We start from the raw sequence: 20,964 nt of genomic DNA, 5'->3' as shown, positions 1-20,964 counted from the left end.
ACTCATTCTGTTTATGTTCAATGGCCTATAAAACCTGTCAGTTGGATACAATGCTGTTTTGATGTCCACCCATGGGACAAGCACTCTTTTGAACTGCGGTCGCCCTACCAAGCCCCCTGTGCCCCCCAGCCCTAAACCTTGTAAACCCCTCACTGATGGTGATGTCATCTGTTGGCAGCCCTGGGCGAGAGGCAGGAATGTTACAGTCTGTTGATTGAGGCAAGGGATTATGGGACGGGCCCTGTCAAGTGGCATGAATAGTGTGTGTGTGTGTGTGTGTTTGCCTATGTGTTTGCGTGTGTGCTTATGTTTGTGTGAAGGGGGACTTTACTGCGACACTGCAGTGTGAAGCCTGGCCTTTGTGTACGGGCCAGCTGTGTATGGGGGGGGGGGGGGGGGGGTGGACAGCCTATACATTCACAGTAAACTCCCAAAGTTGGAATCAAATAAGGTTATTGAGAGTGATGCCATAGGGGAACTATTTTGAGGTCCCTGAAGACCTTCTTTGAAGAAACATTCAAAAATCCAAAACCAGAATTGTTTTGGCCCTCCAAGACCTTTCGAGTGGATTTTATAGATACCAGTACCGACCATGACTGTGTTTGCTAGTGACAGAGGTCTAAGGCACTGAATCTCAGTGCTAGAGATGTCACTACACACCTTGATTTGATTCCAGGCTGTATCACGACCGGACGTGACTGGGAGTCCCGTAGAGCGGCGCACAATTGGCCCAGCGTCTTCTGGTTTAAGGTTTGCCTCGGTAGGCCATCATTGTAAATAAGAATTTGTTCTTAACTTAACACTCTAGTATGTGTGTGTGTGTGTGTGTGTGTGTGTGTGTGTGTGTGTGTGTGTGTGTGTGTGTTCTGGGAGAGGGGAATGTTGAAGTCATGCTGGCCCCCAGTGAACAAGCAACAGGGTTGTTTTTACAAAAACAATCAAACAAATGTTGGGCCTTGCTGGTGTTGAGAGTGGCACTTTTAACGTGGCACTGGGGGCTCTTAAATGTATACCTTGACTGATTTACCCGCTGTCCTAGGGTTGGAGGTAGGGGGGTAGGGTAGTGGTACCTACCCGCCCTGGGTGTAGCAGGTGTGGGATGTGAAGTGTGACGACGTGCCCCTAACAACCAAGCAGAGAACCAGGGGAGGGACAGGGGGGAAAGGTCCCTTCAAGACCAGGATGGGACACCCTCACGAGTAGGGTCAGATGTGAATCACACATTCATCCGACCATCTTACCCTTGTCCCACTGCTGGTTCGGAGAGCAAAATGGTGTGCAAACATTAATTTGCAGCCAAGCACAAACAGGGAGCACGAGTTTCAAATAGTTTGAAATACTTAATTTCCCTGATATAATGAATCAGATTTCTTTGTGCTGAGCTGTAAAAAATAAAAAATAAATAAAAAGCCAGCATACCATGTACTTCTCCAGGACCAGGGTTGGTGACCACTGTTGTAGTTCTCCAGGACCAGGGTTGGTGACCACTGTTATAGTTCTCCAGGACCAGGGTTGGTGACCACTGTTGTAGTTCTCCAGGTCCAGGGTTGGTGACCACTGTTATAGTTCTCCAGGTCCAGGGTTGGTGACCACTGTTGTAGTTCTCCAGGTCCAGGGTTGGTGACCAGTGTTTTTTAAAATTTTTTGTTAAATCTCTCCAGACTCAGGATTAGCGACAGTGACTAGGGCTGTTGCAGTGACCGCATTACCGTCACACTGGAGGTCACAAGTCATGAAGGCAGTCAAAATCCACTTGACCATTTAGTCATGGTAATTAGGCTTCTCCAAGCTCTGATGCTGCTGATTGTCATTAGTCTACCAAACGTGTTAACTGCTTGTTCTCAGCACTCTATTGTCCCTCTAATCACTCTGACATTAATGCAAATATGATCAAACATCTAATCAAACACTTCATGAGAGCCCATGAGCTCATTTTGCGCAATATTTCTATAGGCTATGCAATTCCGCAAGAAAACAGAGTGATGGCCTTTATCAAGAAACGTTCTATTGGCTAGGCCAGCTATATTTATTTATTTATTTCTCAACTTTCCTAATAGCCTACCTGGCTGGCATAAAAATTAACAATGGGGAAAAGCAGTCCTCCCTTCGCTATTGAAGTGTATTTTTCCCCCTGCCCCTGTTTCCAGATGCATGATAATGGTTCATTATAAATCAAACCATAGCTTTTTCATGCTAGAGGTTGTATTAATTTAGGATCTATCACATCCCACAACTGTCCCAGACTATGTTTAGAATATTTATTTCTCACACAGAATAGGTTGACTTTTGTACTACAGGGGATAGTAGATTGACATAGGCTAGTGCTTTTGCTGTTCGTCAGGTGACAAAAAGTAAACGTGGACAGTTCTTCCAATATCTTCAATATGCACCACGGAATTGGATGAGGAGGAGCTCAGTTGTGTCACCGAATTGTCTGTCTTAATTTGTAGCCTGTGAGAAAGACCCGATCAAGTAATGGAGAGGCGTGTGAGTGAGAAGTGGTTCAGAGCACGCAGCACTCAGGGAGAAGTGACATGCAGCACTCAGGGAGAAGTGACATGCAGCACTCAGGGAATAGTGACATGCAGCACTCAGGGAGAAGTGACATGCAGCACTCAGGGAGAAGTGACATGTTGCACTCAGGGAAAAGTGACATGCAGCACTCAGGGAGAAGTGACATGCAGCACTCAGGGAAAAGTGACATGCAGCACTCAGGGAGAAGTGACATGCAGCACTCAGGGAGAAGTGACATGCAGCACTCAGGGAAAAGTGACATGCAGCACTCAGGGAGAAGTGACATGCAGCACTCAGGGAGAAGTGACATGCAGCACTCAGGGAGAAGTGACATGCAGCACTCAGGGAAAAGTGACATGCAGCACTCAGGGAGAAGTGACATGCAGCACTCAGGGAGAAGTGACATGCAGCACTCAGGGAGAAGTGACATGTAGCACTCAGGGAGAAGTGACATGCAGCACTCAGGGAGAAGTGACATGCAGCACTCAGGGAAAAGTGACATGCAGCACTCAGGGAGAAGTGACATGTTGCACTCAGGGAGAAGTGACATGCAGCACTCAGGGAGAAGTGACATGCAGCACTCAGGGAAAAGTGACATGCAGCACTCAGGGAGAAGTGACATGTTGCACTCAGGGAGAAGTGACATGCAGCACTCAGGGAAAAGTGACATGCAGCACTCAGGGAGAAGTGACATGTAGCACTCAGGGAAAAGTGACATGCAGCACTCAGGGAGAAGTGACATGTTGCACTCAGGGAGAAGTGACATGCAGCACTCAGGGAAAAGTGACATGCAGCACTCAGGGAGAAGTGACATGTAGCACTCAGGGAAAAGTGACATGCAGCACTCAGGGAGAAGTGACATGCAGCACTCAGGGAGAAGTGACATGCAGCACTCAGGGAGAAGTGACATGCAGCACTCAGGGAGAAGTGACATGCAGCACTCAGGGAGAAGTGACATGTAGCACTCAGGGAGAAGTGACATGTAGCACTCAGGGAGAAGTGACATGCAGCACTCAGGGAAAAGTGACATGCAGCACTCAGGGAGAAGTGACATGCAGCACTCAGGGAGAAGTGACATGCAGCACTCAGGGAGAAGTGACATGCAGCACTCAGGGAGAAGTGACATGCAGCACTCAGGGGGAAGTGACATGTAGCACTCAGGGAGAAGTGACATGCAGCACTCAGGGAGAAGTGACATGCAGCACTCAGGGAGAAGTGACATGTAGCACTCAGGGAGAAGTGACATGTAGCACTCAGGGAGAAGTGACATGCAGCACTCAGGGAGAAGTGACATGCAGCACTCAGGGGGAAGTGACATGTAGCACTCAGGGAGAAGTGACATGCAGCACTCAGGGAGAAGTGACATGCAGCACTCAGGGAAAAGTGACATGCAGCACTCAGGGAAAAGTGACATGCAGCACTCAGGGAGAAGTGACATGCAGCACTCAGGGAAAAGTGACATGCAGCACTCAGGGAGAAGTGACATGCAGCACTCAGGGAAAAGTGACATGCAGCACTCAGGGAGAAGTGACATGTAGCACTCAGGGAGAAGTGACATGTTGCACAAAATCTAAAGTAACAGTCAGTATCTGGTGTGGCCACCAGCTGCATTAAGTACTGCAGTGCATTTCCTACTCATGGACTGTACCAGATTTGCCAGTTCTTGCTGTGAGATGTTACCCCGCTCTTCCATCAAGGCACCTGCAAGTTCGCAGACATTTCTGGGGGGAATGGCCCTAGCTCTCACCCTCTGATCCAACAGGTTCCACTCATGCTCAATGGGATTGAGATCCGAGCTCTTCGCTGGCCATGGCAGAACACTGACATTCCTGTCTTGCAGGAAATCACGCACAGAACGAGCAGGATGGCTGGTGGCATTGTCATGCTGGAGGGTCATGTCAGGATGAGCCTGCAGGATGGGTACCACATGATGGAAGAGGATGTCTTCCCTGTAATGCACAGCATTGAGATTGCCTGCAATGACAACAAGCTCAGTCCGATGATGCTGTGACACACTGCCCCAGACCCTGACTCCACCTCCAAATTGATCCCACTCCAGAGTACAGTACGATCACTCCTTCAACGATAAACGCCAATCCGACTATCATCCCTGGTGAGACAAAACCCTGACTCGTCAGTGAAGAGCACTTTTTGCCAGTTCTGTTTGGTCCAGCAGGTGTGATGTTTGGGTGTACCGATCCTGTGCAGGTGTTGTTAAACGTGGTCTGCCGCTGTGAGGATGATCAGCTGTCTGTCCTGTCTCCCTGTAGCGCTGTCTTAGGCGTCTCACAGTACGGACATTGCAATTTATTGCCCTGGCCACATCTGCAATCCTCATGCCTCCTTGCAGCATGCCTGAGGCACGTTCAAGCCGATGAGCAGGGACCCTGGGCATCTTTCTTTTGGTGTTTTTCAGAGTCAGTAGAAAGGACTTTTTAGTGTCCTAAGTTTTCATAACTGTAATTGCCTACCGTCTGTAAGCTGTTAGTGTCTTAACGACCGTTCCACAGGTGTATGTTCATTAATTGTTGACGGTTCATTAAACAAGCATGGGAAACAGTGTTTAAACCCTTTACAATGAAGATCTGTGAAGTTACTTGGATTTTTACGAATTATCTTTGAAAGACAGGGTCCTGAAAAAGGGACGTTTCTTTTTTTGCTGAAGTTATTTATTTGTTAACCACTCATCAGAGAATAGCCGCATGTGCGCACTCCCTCAAATCATTTGGAGAAAATATCCTTTCTATTTTATTTAGCTTTGTTCAATTGTATTCTTCATACTATAAAATAATATAAAATAATGCCATGGAATTATAAGCAAATCTTGTCTGCTAAATGAACTAGTGTAGCCCAGCCATTTAGCGTAGCCAGATCAGGACCTAACAAAAGGACCACTCAGATTATGCGTTTCTGTTCTTCTGAAATAGACCACATTTTCTTCATGTCATGTTTCTTTAGAGCTGTCTAAAATAAATAATGGATTTACTGTGAAGGTGTAAGTTATATAACATGGATTCATTAGACTTTTTAATATGTAGATGTTCCAAAGGTCTGCATCAGTGGCTTGTAGGCTGTGTGTGGAAGCCAGGAGATGCTAAATGTGTTAATGCTAATTATAGGTGAATTACCGTGAGTGACCTATACCACGGATGACCTTGTTTTAAACCATGCGTGAGGTTGTGAGGCCTGAGTTGAGGGTGATTAATACTTGTCACTGTGTAGAGAACTGTTCTGAAGGAGCCCTTGCTTTAATGTCAGACCCATGTTTTCACTGTGCCAAGTGCTGAGAAACCAACATGGCCCAGCCTAGACCATCTGGGTGCCTCTCTGTCCCAATGGGATGGTGTGACAGTAGTGTTGGTATGTTGACTCCTCTGTTTACCCATGGAATTCTGGTGTTGCCACACGGAGAACGGGAACGTAAGGAAGAATGTGGTAATGTGGGAGTTTTGCAAAGTTAAGCTGTGTCAACCAATCAGATATAGAGCCCTGACGGCTGTGGAACCGTAAAGGAGAGATGGTTGACCCATCGTTACCACGGTGACAGGCTCAGCCTCTCAACTCCCACAGTAATAGCTGTAATAAAACAGTAACCTAAAAGGGTGGTTGGTTTGGAGTCTCCTCCTCTCCTCTCCTCTCCTCTCCTCTCCTCTCCTCTCCTCTCCTCTCCTCTCCTCTCCTCTCCTCTCCTCTCCTCTCCTCTCCTCTCCTCTCCTCTCCTCTCCTGGTAAACAGTAGGCCGGATGTCATAGTTACAGGGAGAAGGAGGATGTTTAAAGGGCAAGCACACTAATTGAATAATGTCTCAGTATCAATGAATACCTATAGGATTCCCCTTGACTGTGTATCTGCTGTATGACTCACACACACATGTGCACGCACGCACACACGCATTCTCGAGGCAGGGAGGGAATGCAGTAAAGCCTGGGAGTGGGAGCAGCAGAGAGAGAGACAATGACAGATGGCAGACTAGACACAGATTGAGCTGCATACATTACATTAATAGAACCATTAAAAACACTTTACCAAGCAAAGCACAAGCACTCTCACTCATTCACACACATTACTGTATTTTCTGCACATGTGCCATTCTGTCTGGGATCCTTTTGCTCCAATGGTTATTACTGAGTTATTTCAACAGGATGTTTTTGGTTGGACTCTAAGCATATTTTCATTGAGCATCTAAATAGCGCTCTTGGGGAACAGACCAAAACACAAATAGGTAACACTCAACAGGGGTTCTGGACAACGTCACACATAACAGGCATCATAAACTTTCTCAGGACACAGCAGAGGCCTGCTGGCGGTGGATGGGGGAGACCCACAGCACCAGCCCAGCTCTGTAATGAGATAATAAGGTGCTGAAACCTCCTATAATGTCCTTCAAATCCATCAACTCCCACCCCCTGGACACCATGCTTTTAGTGTCTCTCTCTCTCTCTCTCTCTGGTCTAGATGGTGAGCCAACGCTAACAGGAAGTGGTCATGTTGAGTGTGGTGTGGACTGTGTGGCTTGGCGTCAGGTCCTAATAAACCAGAGATTCAGGGATGGCTACAGATACAGACGTTTTACTGGCAGACAATGGAGAAATGATGGGTGTTTGTACTATTTAGAGTGGGAACACACACACACACACACACACACACACACACACACACACACACACACACACATACATACAGTTAAAGTCGGAAGTTTACATACAATTAGTTTGGAGTAATTAAAACATGTTTTTCAACCACTCCACACATTTTTTGTTAACAAATTACAGTTTTGGCAAGTCGGTTAGGACATCTACTTTGTAAATGACACAAGTAATTTTTCCAACAATTGTTTACAGACAGATTATTTCACTTATTATTCACTGTATCTCAATTCTAGTGGGTCAGAAGTTTACGTACACTAAATTGCAAATGGATCTTCCAAATGGACAATGACCTCAAACATACTTCCAAAGTTGTGGCAAAATGGCTTAAGGACAACAAAGTCAAGGTATTGGAGTGGCCATCACAAAGCCCTGACCTACAGGTAATACAAATTATCCTACAGATAATTTGTGGGCAGAACTGAAAAAGCGTGTGCGAGCAAGTCTGACTCAGTTACACCAGCTCTGTCAGGAGGAATGGGCCAAAATTCACCCAACTTATTGTAGGAAGCTTGTGGAAGGCTACCCAAAACATTTGACCCAAGTTAAACAATTTAAAGGCAATGCTACCAAATACTAATTGAGTGTATGTAAACTTCTGACCCACAGGGAATGCGATGAAAGAAATAAAAGCTCAAATAAATAATTATCTCCACTATTATTCTGACATTTCACATTCTTAAAATTAAGTGGGGATCCTAACTGACCTGAGACAGGGAATTTTTACTAGGATTAAATGTTGTGAAAAACTGAGTTTAAATGTGTTTGGCTAAGGTGTATGTAAACTTCCGACTTCAACTGTACAAACACACAAACAAACACACACACAAACACACACATACAAACACACACATACAAACACACACAAACACACAAACACACACATACAAACACACACACAAACACACACATACAAACACACACATACAAACACACACACAATCACACAAACAATGGGAGGTGACTGAGGCTTATTGAGGCTTCATTAAAGGAACAGGAAGAGAATTGAAGGCCAGGGACAAACACACGGTCTCATTACAGCCTGGCTAACATGTTCCTTTCACATCGCCACTCAAAGTGTGTGTGTACAGTAGAGCTCTATCAGGCTGAATGCCCACAGCCCACTTTCAGAGAATGACAGGGAATCCTTGCCAATAAAACAGTTCAACTCCACCTACTGAAAACAAAGCACACTAGAACAGTGTTTAAGTGGTTGACTCCAGTCCTGCCCACATGAATGCACAGGTGTGTTAGTGCCAGGCTAGGACAACAAAAGTGCACTGCGTTGGACAGCAGTTGAGAACCACTGCAACATGAGGCAACTCAGCTGTTTTTAGCTACTCGACTTTACACGTACGTCATTAGTCAGGAATCATCAGTCATTCATTATCGATCATTAGTCATTTATCATTAGTCATTCATTGTTAGTTATTAATCATATGTTATTAGTAATGAATCATTAGTCATTAATGATGAAACATTAGTTATTATTAATCATTAGTCATCAGTAGTTGACTGGCTGGACATGGCTGGTGATGTCTAAGGCAACAATCCCCCCTCCCTCAGACACACAGTCCCCTCAGAGGAGAGTTGGCCAAGGCTGGCAGAGCTGACGTTTGCCTGTGGAAGACAGAACAGGACATCCACCTTTTCTCTCCCCTCTGTCACCTTGGTCCCCCCATACACACTTACTGCATTCATCCACCTACGGGAGAGACACACTGCTCTCTGTCCATTCACTAAGACCCTGAGGGCAGAGTACAGGCTCTGGTAGTGGAGGGGTGGACACATGGTGGTGTGTACGTACAGACACTTTTTGGAGACCACAAAATGAGTGAGTCAGGTGGGGTAGAGAGTTGAGGACAGGTGTCAGAACTGGCCTTGAAGAACACTGTCATGTTCTTGCTTTTAGGACTCCCGACTCGTGTATGTTTGTGTGTGTGGGTGTGGGTGGGTTTGGGTGAATGCAGTAAGTGTGTTTAAGGGGTGATGATATCCAGTGATGGCCTATTGTGGAAGCCCCTGACTCAGCAGCTGACCCACAGTTTGAACTGGACCAGGTGGCTAGGAGCAGCTAATTCACAACTAATAATCCCAAATCTTCCATCCATTATTCTTGTTGAAGTCTGGACTCTTCCATCCATTATTCTTATTGAAGTCTGGACTCTTCCATCCATTATTCTTGTTGAAGTCTGGACTCTTCCATCCATTATTCTTGTTGAAGTCTGGACTCTTCCATCCATTATTCTTATTGAAGTCTGGACTCTTCCATCCATTATTCTTATTGAAGTCTGGACTCTTCCATCCATTATTCTTATTGAAGTCTGGACTCTTCCATCCATTATTCTTATTGAAGTCTGGACTCTTCCATCCATTATTCTTATTGAAGTCTGGACTCTTCCATCCATTATTCTTATTGAAGTCTGGACTCTTCCATCCATTATTCTTGTTGAAGTCTGGACTCTTCCATCCATTATTCTTATTGAAGTCTGGACTCTTCCATCCATTATTCTTATTGAAGTCTGGACTCTTCCATCCATTATTCTTATTGAAGTCTGGACTCTTCCATCCATTATTCTTGTTGAAGTCTGGACTCTTCCATCCATTATTCTTATTGAAGTCTGGACTCTTCCATCCATTATTCTTATTGAAGTCTGGACTCTTCCATCCATTATTCTTATTGAAGTCTGGACTCTTCCATCCATTATTCTTGTTGAAGTCTGGACTCTTCCATCCATTATTCTTATTGAAGTCTGGACTCTTCCATCCATTATTCTTATTGAAGTCTGGACTCTTCCATCCATTATTCTTATTGAAGTCTGGACTCTTCCATCCATTATTCTTATTGAAGTCTGGACTCTTCCATCCATTATTCTTATTGAAGTCTGGACTCTTCCATCCATTATTCTTATTGAAGTCTGGACTCTTCCATCCATTATTCTTATTGAAGTCTGGACTCTTCCATCCATTATTCTTGTTGAAGTCTGGACTCTTCCATCCATTATTCTTATTGAAGTCTGGACTCTTCCATCCATTATTCTTATTGAAGTCTGGACACTTCCATCCATTATTCTTATTGAAGTATGGACACTTCCATCCATTATTCTTATTGAAGTCTGGACTCTTCCATCCATTATTCTTGTTGAAGTCTGGACACTTCCACCCTTTTCTCACTTTCTTTCACCCCTCTTTCTCTCTACTCTCTTTCCCCATTCTCTCTCTCTTGCCCGTTCCCCCCTCTCATTCTCTTTCCATCCCTCCTCCCTCTCTCTGTCTCTTGCCCTCTCACTCTCTCTCTCTTCCCCCCCCTCTCTTGCCTCTCCCCCCCTCTCTCTTGCCCTCCCCCTCTCTCTCACTCTCTCTCTCTGCACTCTTCTTCCCCTGACTCCTCCCAGTAGTAGATATAAGACAGGTCCATGCTGTGATGCTGTTCGGAGCTCATAACCCAGGGTTGTCTCAGTACATCCATCTGTCTGTCTCTCCATCTGTCTGACTGCAGTGATTATTCCCCCTTTAAACGGCCACTCACAGAGAAAGGTAAGGAACCTTCCAATTCTCCAGCCTTAGCATCTTTTTCATAATGTCAGATTACAAGGGTGAATGCTGTAATAAATGAAGCTTTTTCAGATGCATGTAAAACAAAAAACATAGTTAAGTTCAGGTTGACATCTTGGCACTTGGTTTATGTGTCTGTGTATGCAATGTGTTTGTATTTGTTCAATCAGCACTGGTCATTTAGGAACAGTTGACAGGTTGATTGCCTTTGAGTGTATTTTGGAATGATCAGAACCAGAGTTGTAGACAAGTCTTTGTATAGAGTGGTGTTCCTTGTCGTTGTTTTTTGTTGCTCTGTGATGATATCCATAATATTTCCTCAGTGAGTTTTTCATATCAGGACTGGTTTTATATGATTGTACAGTGCCTTCTGAAATTATTAATACCCTTGACTTATTCCACATTTTGTTCTGTTACAGCCTCAATTCATCTACACACAACACCCCATAATTACAAAGTGAAAACATGTTTTTAGAAAATGTATACAAAATGAAATACATAAATATCTAATTTACATAAGTACCCTTGAGTCAATGCATGTTAAAATCACCAGTGGTAGTGATTACAGCTGTGAGTCTTTCTGGGTAAATCTAAGAGCTTTGCAGACCTAGATTGTACAATATTTGCACTTAATTATAATTTTTGAACTCTTCGAGCTCTGTCAAGTTGGTTGTTGATCATTGCTAGAGAGACATGTTCAAGTCTTGCCATAGATTTTCAAGCTGATTTAAATCAAAACGGTATCTTGGCCACTCAGGAACATTCAATGTCATCTTGGTAAGCTACTCCAGTTTATCTTTGGCCTTGTGTTTTAGGTTATTATCCTGTTGAATGGAGAATTTATCTCCCAGTGAGTGTTGGAAAGCAGAGTGAACCAGGTTTTTCTCTAGAATTTTGCCTGTGCCTAGCTCTATTCCGTTACTTTTTATCCTAAAAAACTCCCTAGTCCTTGCTGATGACAAGCATACCCGTAACATGATGCAGCCACCACCATGCTTGAAAACATTGAATTCAGAACATTAAGTAAATTCCTTTCCTTTTATTCTGTGCAAGCTTCCTTTTCTTCACTCTGTCATTTAGGTTAGTATTGTGGAGTAACTACAATGTTGTTGATCCATCCTAAGTTTTCTCCTATCGCAGCCATTAATTAAACTCTGTAACTGTTTTAAAGTCACCATTGGCCTCATGGTGAAATCCCTGGATGGTTTCCTTCCCCTCCAGCAACTGAGTTAGGAAGGACGCCTGTATCTTTGTAGTGACTGGGTGCATTGCTACTCCATCCAAAGTGTAATTAATAACTTTACTATGTTCAAAGGGATATTGAATATCTGCTTTTTTTTACCCATCTACCAATAGGATCCCTTCTTTGTGAGACATTGGAAACTCTCCTTGGTCTTTGTGGTTGAATCTGTGTTTAAAATGTACCGCCCGACTGAGAGACGTTACAGATGGTTGTATGTGTGAGGTACAGAGATGGGGTAGTCATTCAAAAACTATGTCCATGCAACTTATTTTGCGATTTGTTAAGCCCATTTTTACTCCTGAACTTACTTAGGCTTGCTGTGACAAAGGGATTGAATACTTACTTATTGACTCAAGATATTTCAGCTTTTCATTTTTTATTAATTAGTAAAGATTTCTAAAAACATCATTCCACTTTGGTATTGTGTGTGGGCCAGTGACACAAAATCTAAATGTAATACTTTTTTTAGCACAACAAAATGTGGAAAAAGTCAAGGGGTGTGAATCATTTCTAAAGGCACTTTAAATAGTCCAGTAGAATCCAAGTCTTTACTTTGGATTTCAATGAAACTAAATATTTTTGGGGTAGCACCAATAAACTTTGGTTCACTTCAAATGTAGTTGTTCTTGGATGTTATTGGGTATCTTGGCAGTTTGGAATAAATGGGAATCAATCAGCTAGACTGTTTGAACATTTAGGGTTGGTTTTCCATGTAAAGCTTAAGTGTTACTAAGTGTTGTCTGTGTTTACTGTGGCTGCTTCACATGCAGAGGTCACTGAGACTTCTGTGATGCATTTTACATTCAAGTCAAATATGCTTTGTTGTCACACAGTACATGTATACTTTTAGCAGAAGAAGAGAATCGAGCAAACCCAGAAGGGGGCACTGTCACGACATACCCTGGGACACCAACTACTCGCTGCCCAGGCTTCCCCGGCTCACACTCATACTGGCAGAGGATGCTACCAAAGCGATGAACAGTGAAGTAGATCATAGTATTATTGGTGGACAGAGTGTGAGCCGGGGGAAGCCTGGGCAGCGGGTAGTTGGTGTCCCAGGGTATGTCGTGACAGTGCCCCCTTCTGGGTTTGCTCGATTCTCTTCTTCTGCTAAAAGTTGCCATCCCCAGGAAATGGAATGTGGGTTTCTGTGAAAGATTGCTTGTGTGGAAGGCGTGTGTGTGTGTGTGTGTGTGTGTGTGTGTGTGTGTGTGTGTGTGTGTGTGTGTGTGTGTGTGTGTGTGTGTGTGTGTGTGTGTGTGTGTGTGTGTGTGTGTGTGTATGCAGGAGAATGTGTGTGTGCATGTCTATGTGTAGGCTGTGAGATGTGTGCATGGCAGAGAGATGAAGCCAAACTGTCAGGTCTGTGTGATGGGGGCAGGAGCAGCAGTTTGGTGAGAAAAGAGTGCAGGTCAAACACTGTCACTGGCTGACAAGAGCTATTTCTCCCTGGGAAAATGACAGCTCATTGGTTGAAATGGATGGTGTTCTCTCACTGGAAAGCTCATCGGGCCATTGGTCAGTCATTAAAAGTGCAGTTATGCTCTTATTCTGTGAGGCAACAACAAGTCACCATGTCATTAGATGTGCAAATCCAATCGGTTTTCCACGTTGATTCAATGTCGACACGTAGATTCTTTGGGTTGAAATGATGTGGAAACAACGCTGATTCAATCAGTTTTTTTCCCAGTGGGACACCTCGCTGTGCACAGGTATATACCCACCTATAGTTGAACAAATCAACTAAAAACACATTATGCATACCCCCTCCCTTCAAGTGGACACAGGAGGTACAGGGTCAGGAAGGCCGACTAAGAACAGAAAGGTCAAAGAGTGTTCTAAGATGATGATGACCCCTCCGACAGTGCAGATCAGATCGTGTGTGTGTGTGTGTGTGTGCGTGTGTGCGTGTGCGTGTGCGTGTGTGTGTGTGTGTGTGTGTGTGTGTGTGTGTGGTAGATAAAGGGCATGTTTGTGTGACCATACACCTCTAATTTAGTGTTAAGAGATTTTAAACTGAAGGAATTCACTGCATTCAGATGAGAATGTGAGAGCGAGAGACTGACAAAGGGAGTGAGAGAATCTGTAAACATAGTTTGGTTGCTTAGCAGCACAGCTGTGTCTAACGGGGCCAGTGTGTGTGTGTGTGTGTGTGTGTGTGTGTGTGTGTGTGTGTGTGTGTGTGTGTGTGTGTGTGTGTGTGTGTGTGTGTGTGTGTGTGTGTGTGTGTGTGGTGGGGAGTGGAATCGAAAGGCCCAGTGTTTTTTTGGACATGCTCAGTAGGCTTTGACAGTCGTTCCCCAGTTAGTGTTTTTAACATCCAGTAGGATCCAACAGTGTTGTCAGAGTAAAGGCCTGTACAGGGATCAATTCTGCGTGCCTCATTCCTGTACTCATACCTGTACTCATACTGTACTCATACTGTACTCATACTGTTCTCATACTGTACTCATACTGTACTCATACTGTACTCATACCTGTACTCATACTGTACTCATACCTGTACTCATACTGTACTCATACCTGTACTCATACTGTACTCATACTGTACTCATACCTGTACTCATACTGTACTCATACCTGTACTCATACCTGTACTCATACCTGTACTCATACTGTACTCATACCTGTACTCATACTTGTACTCATACTGTACTCATACCTGTACTCATACTGTACTCATACCTGTACTCATACTGTACTCATACCTGTACTCATACTCTACTGACACTGTACTCATACCTGCACTCATACTGTACTAATACCTGTACTCATACCTATACTCATACTGTACTCATACCTGTACTCATACTGTACTCACACTGTACTCATACCTGTACTCATACTGTACTCACACTGTACTCATACCTGCACTCATACTGTACTCATACCTGTACTCATACCTGTACTCATACCTATACTCATACTGTGCTCATAACTGTACTCATACTGTACTCATACCTGTACTCATACTGTACTCATACCTGTACTCAACCCTATACTCATGCTGTACTCATACTGTACTCATACTGTACTCATACGGTACTCATACCTATACTCTACACATACGTCTCTGTGCGTACGTCTCTCCCTTTCATTACTCTTCGCTCCTCTCATTTCCTCCTGTCACACCCTCTCTCACCTCCCACACCAGCCTGCCTCTCTTCCTCTTTTTTCCCTCTCACCCCCCTCTCTCTGCTGCTCTCTCTTCTTCCCCTCTCCCTCCTCTGCCCCTCTCTCCAAGGAAAAAAGAGGGGAATAGACGTATTTGCTCATTTAGATAGAGAGGAAGAATAGGAGACAGGGAAGACAAAGATGAGAAGAGAAAGATATCTGTGGAGGAAGAGTGGAAGACAAAAGGAAGGAGGAAGGAGAACAGACAGATGTGTCTAAAGGTAAGGTAGAGGAAGAGGAAGAGGAGTAGATTGAGATATTTCTGTCTTTTTCTGGAGGAAGAAAGATGTTTTGGATGGAGAGTGTTTATAGTGCTCAGCTTTGTACTTGGCTCTTGTGTGTGTGTGTGTGTGTGTGTGTGTGTGTGTGTGTGTGTGTGTGTGTGTGCACGCACAAACACTCATGCAAGGGGGGGCCATTTATAAATGGACATCTATAAAATGCAACACAAACACTCTAACACACACTCACTAACACACACTCACTAACACACACTCACGCACACACACATTCACGCACACACACACACACGCACAGTGACACACACACACACACACACACACACACACACACACACACACACACACACACACACACACACACACACACACACACACACACACTTCCACCCACGCACTAACACACACACATACACACACACACACACACACACACACACACACACACACACACACACACACACACACACACACACTCATTTACACACCCCCTCCTTTCTCTTCTTCTCCTCCCCCTCTCTCTTCTTCTCCTCCCTCTCCTCTCTCTTCTTCTCCTCCCTCTCCTCTCTCTTCTTCTCCTCCCTCTCCTCTCTCTTCTTCTCCTCCCCCTCCTCTCTCTTCTTCTCCTCCCCCTCCTCTCTCTTCATCTCCTCCCCCTGCTCTCTCTTCTTCTCCTCCCTCTCCTCTCTCTTCTTCTCCTCCGTCTTCTCTCTCTTCTTCTCCTCCCTCTCCTCTCTCTTCTTCTCCTCCATCTCCTCTCTCTTCTTCTCCTCCCTCTCCTCTCTCTTCTTCTCCTCCCTCTCCTCTCTCTTCTTCTCCTCTCTCTCCTCTCTCTTCTTCTCCTCCCCCTCTCTCTTCTTCTCCTCCCCCTCCTCTCTCTTCTTCTCCTCCTCCCCCTCCTCTCTCTTCTTCTCCTCCCTCTCCTCTCTCTTCTTCTCCTCACTCTCCTCTCTCTTCTTCTCCTCCCTCTCCTCTCTCTTCTTCTCCTCTCTCTCCTCTCTCTTCTTCTCCTCCCTCTCCTCTCTCTTCTTCTTCTCCCACTCTTCTTCCCCCATAGGTCACTTCTTCGGTTTTTACAGCTGTTGGCATTGCAAACAATTAGATCATGCATGTTTTGACTATACACTAACAAAGTTCATATTGCAATAGCTTACACTTTTTGCATTCTTTGTAAAACACAGCTTGTGCATGTCAGACTGTACTGCGTCAATGTTACAGATTGTTTTATCCTTTTTAAACAACGGAAACACATCTTATGTGGAAGAGAGAGTGACGCTGTCAATGTTTACAGAAATTAAAGCATCCCAGTTGTAAACAGCCAAGCCATTCTGACTTGTGTAACTGATGCAACCCTGAACAACCCTGGTAGCCCTTTCCTGCAGTCAAAAGACCAAATCACCCTGTAGTGGCCTCATGGCTGGAATGTTCTTAATCATTTACATCATTTCATTATTAACCAACGTTATTTACAAAAAAACTACAAATCTGGTGTTTCGATGTCAAACAATTTGGTTATATTTCAGTCTTCTGTGGTGTATATAAAGTGTAATATTGTGATACAAACTGAAAATATAATACATTTCAACTCTATATCTGACATGGTACAGGTGTCTTCTTCTTTTTAAGCCCATAACCAGGTGTGTGAGGTGTATACTTTAGTTTCAAAGTAGATTTGTTTAAGACTACCAAGAAACACTGTGACCATGATTTCGCCCGGTGCAGTAAAAGGCTAAAGAGACACTGGATCACTCACCCACACACACTCACCCACACACACTCACCCACACACACACTCACACACACACACTCACCCACCCACACTCACCCACACACACTCACCCACACACACACACACTCAACCACACACACTCACCCACACACACTCACCCACACACACACACTCAACCACACACACTCACCCACACACACTCACACACACACACTCACACACCCACACACTCAACCACACACACTCACCCACACACACTCACCCACACACACTCACACACACACACATCAAAATCAAATCAAATCAAATTTTATTTGTCACATACACACAGATGTTAATGCTCGAAATGCCCACACACACACACTAACAATTCCAAAACACACACACTACAGCAGCATAGGCAAGATACAGTAGATGGTACACACAAATGAGATGAGTATGTAAACAGTGGCATAGTATAGTATAAAGTGGCTAGTGATACATGTATTACATAAGGATACATCAGTATATACATGCGTATGAGATGAATAATGTAGGGTAAGTAACATTTATATAAGGTAGCATTGTTTAAAGTGGCTAGTGATATATTTACATCATTTCCCATCAATTCCCATTATTAAAGTGGCTGGAGTTGAGCAGGCAGGGCAGCAGTGTTAGTGGTGAACAGTCATGGCCTGTGGTGTGTGGTCCCAGCTTTGATGCACCACATGTGGATGATAGCGGGGTGAACAGGCAGTGGCTCGGGTGGTTGATGTCCACATGGCCTTCCTGTGACATCGGGTGGTGAGTGAGCAGGTAGTTTGCCCCCGGTGATGCGTTGTGCAGACCTCACTACCCTCTGGAGAGCCTTACGGTTGAGGGCGGTGCAGTTGCCATACCAGGCGGTGATACAGCCCGCCAGGATGCTCTCGATTGTGCATCTGTAGAAGTTTGTGAGTGCTTTTGGTGACAAGCCGAATTTCTTCAGCCTCCTGAGGTTGAAGAGGCGCTGCTGCGCCTTCTTCACGATGCTGTCTGTGTGAGTGGACCAATTCAGTTTGTCTGTGATGTGTATGCCGAGGAACTTAAAACTTGCTACCCTCTCCACTACTGTTCCATCGATGTGGATAGGGGGGGTGTTCCCTCTGCTGTTTCCTGAAGTCCACAATCATCTCCTTAGTTTTGTTGACGTTGAGTGTGAGGTTGTTTTCCTGACACCACACTCCGAGGGCCCTCACCTCCTCCCTGTAGGCCGTCTCATCGTTGTTGGTAATCAAGCCTACCACTGTTGTGTCGTCCGCAAACTTGATGATTGAGTTGGAGGCGTGCGTGGCCACGCAGTCGTGGGTGAACAGGGAGTACAGGAGAGGGCTCAGAACGCAACCTTGTGGGGCCCCAGTGTTGAGGATCAGCGGGGAGGAGATGTTGTTGCCTACCCTCACCACCTGGGGGCGGCCCGTCAGGAAGTCCAGTACCCAGTTGCACAGGGCGGGGTCGAGACCCAGGGTCTCGAGCTTGATGACGAGCTTGGAGGGTACTATGGTGTTGAATGCCGAGCTGTAGTCGATGAACAGCATTCTCACATAGGTATTCCTCTTGTCCAGATGGGTTAGGGCAGTGTGCAGTGTGGTTGAGATTGCATCGTCTGTGGACCTATTTGGGCGGTAAGCAAATTGGAGTGGGTCTAGGGTGTCAGGTAGGGTGGAGGTGATATGGTCCTTGACTAGTCTCTCAAAGCACTTCATGATGACGGATGTGAGTGCTACGGGGCGGTAGTCATTTAGCTCAGTTACCTTAGCTTTCTTGGGAACAGGAACAATGGTGGCCCTCTTGAAGCATGTGGGAACAGCAGACTGGTATAGGGATTGATTGAATATGTCCGTAAACACACCGGCCAGCTGGTCTGCGCATGCTCTGAGGGCGCGGCTGGGGATGCCATCTGGGCCTGCAGCCTTGCGAGGGTTAACACGTTTAAATGTCTTACTCACCTCGGCTGCAGTGAAGGAGAGACCGCATGTTTTCGTTGCAGGCCGTGTCAGTGGCACTGTATTGTCCTCAAAGCGGGCAAAAAAGTTATTTAGTCTGCCTGGGAGCAAGACATCCTGGTCCGTGACTGGGCTGGGTTTCTTCCTGTAGTCCGTGATTGACTGTAGACCCTGCCACATGCCTCTTGTGTCTGAGCCGTTGAATTGAGATTCTACTTTGTCTCTGTACTGGCGCTTAGCTTGTTTGATAGCCTTGCGGAGGGAATAGCTGCACTGTTTGTATTCGGTCATGTTACCAGACACCTTGCCCTGATTAAAAGCAGTGGTTCGCGCTTTCAGTTTGAGCAATACGAAACATCTCCCAGTCCACGTGATGGAAGCAGTGAGTCAGCTTGGTCGGACCAGCGTTGACAGACCTCAGCGTGGGAGTGAGTCCGAAAGGGGGGCGGGGCAGGGCCTTATATGCGTCGCGGAAGTTAGAGTAACAATGGAGTGCAATCGATATGCTGATAAAATTTGGGGAGTCTTGTTTTCAGATTAGCCTTGTTAAAATCCCCAGCTACAATGTGCAGCCTCCGGATAAATTGTTTCCACAGAGAGTTAAATAAAGTTCGTTCAGAGCCATCGATGTGTCTGCTTGGGGGGGGATATATACGGCTGTGATTATAATCGAAGAGAATTCTCTTGGTAGAGGAATTCTAAATCTGACTGAGTGACTGACTGACTGACTGAGTGACTGACTGACTGACTGACTGACTGAGTGAGTGACTGAGTGACTGACTGACTGAGTGACTGACTGAGTGACTGAGTGGCTGACTGACTGACTGAGTGACTGACTGAGTGACTGACTGAGTGACTGACTGAGTGACTGACTGAGTGACTGACTGTGTGACTGACTGACTGAGTGACTGACTGTGTGACTGTGTGACTGACTGACTGACTGACTGTGTGACTGTGTGACTGACTGACTGACTGTGTGACTGTGTGACTGACTGACTGACTGTGTGACTGTGTGACTGACTGACTGACTGTGTGACTGTGTGACTGACTGACTGACTGACTGACTGTGTGACTGACTGTGTGAGTGTGTGACTGAGTGTGGGATCCTCTGTGAGGGTGAGGAGGATCTCATGAAGACTATTCCATCCTGAACTCACCACGTAATCATTCAGACAGAGTCAAACTGAGGGGGCTATAGGTTAGGAACAATGTCATCTTGTCTAATGACTAGCTAATAGTAGGTCTGTGTGACCAAGAGGGCGGCACTTCCTTCGAAACCCTATACTCACAAGGGGCCTTCCTTACAAATCGCGTCCCGTTGACTTGACTACATGAGCGAAGCCTTGGTGTCCGAGGCTACTCTAAGCCAAACTGACATTTCTGTACATTGATTTCATGGAAGCAGTTTGAAAGGACCTTATTCAGTGGATCCTGTAGCTAAATACAATGCCAGTGAATGACAGGTGTGTTGCATAGCATAGCCTATACTTTTTGGAACCAAGCTGCATCATGTCTTGACGTTGCCTACCCTACACCTTCCTTAATACAGCAGGACTCGCATAATGTAGGTCTACACGTGTCTGACAGCTAGGGGGAACTCTGTGAAATCCTGTTTGTTCCACATTGTTATGGTTGCCTTTGCTGCTCATCTTAACCAAAGATGTTTTACAACTAAACCAAGAAAGACCACAGCTTGTCATTTCAAATGGGAACAAATGAGTCATAGTGGGCAGAACAAGCAAGAAGGTGGGCAGAGCCAAGCACAAGCTAGCGATATCCTACTGGCGCGAGATCCTATTATCTGCATATTTCCGTTAGGGAACGCCTACTCTGTGAACTCAAATAGCTTTTGCATCCGGTGAAATACCTGTCTCATTGTTCTATCTGTGTCCAAACTCTG

The 20,964-nt window shown here is 45.2% G+C and overlaps 2 protein-coding genes across 2 annotated transcripts in view; one reads left to right on the top strand and one right to left on the bottom strand.

The window, feature by feature from the left end:
* Positions 1–9,245: 9,245 nt before the first annotated feature.
* Positions 9,246–13,082, bottom strand: LOC139386068 (putative uncharacterized protein DDB_G0282499). The gene is made up of 2 exons (XM_071131492.1): positions 12,876–13,082; positions 9,246–10,283 (listed from the first exon to the last, which is right to left on the bottom strand). Exons 1-2 carry the CDS (start codon positions 13,080–13,082, stop codon positions 9,246–9,248), a joined length of 1,245 nt encoding a protein of 414 aa, XP_070987593.1.
* Positions 10,620–20,964, top strand: part of LOC139406144 (collagen alpha-1(VIII) chain-like) — a 29,903-nt gene continuing 19,558 nt past the window's right edge. Inside the window, exon 1 of the mRNA XM_071148628.1 lies at positions 10,620–10,697. The gene's annotated coding sequence lies outside the window, so the exon portion shown is untranslated. The remainder of the gene's footprint in view (positions 10,698–20,964) is intronic.

This window comes from Oncorhynchus clarkii, chromosome 3 (genome assembly GCF_045791955.1).
Source record: "Oncorhynchus clarkii lewisi isolate Uvic-CL-2024 chromosome 3, UVic_Ocla_1.0, whole genome shotgun sequence".
NCBI classification, from domain to species: domain Eukaryota; kingdom Metazoa; phylum Chordata; class Actinopteri; order Salmoniformes; family Salmonidae; genus Oncorhynchus; species Oncorhynchus clarkii.
Note: the sequence above shows the minus strand (reverse complement) of the source record. Positions and strands in the feature narration are given on the sequence as shown.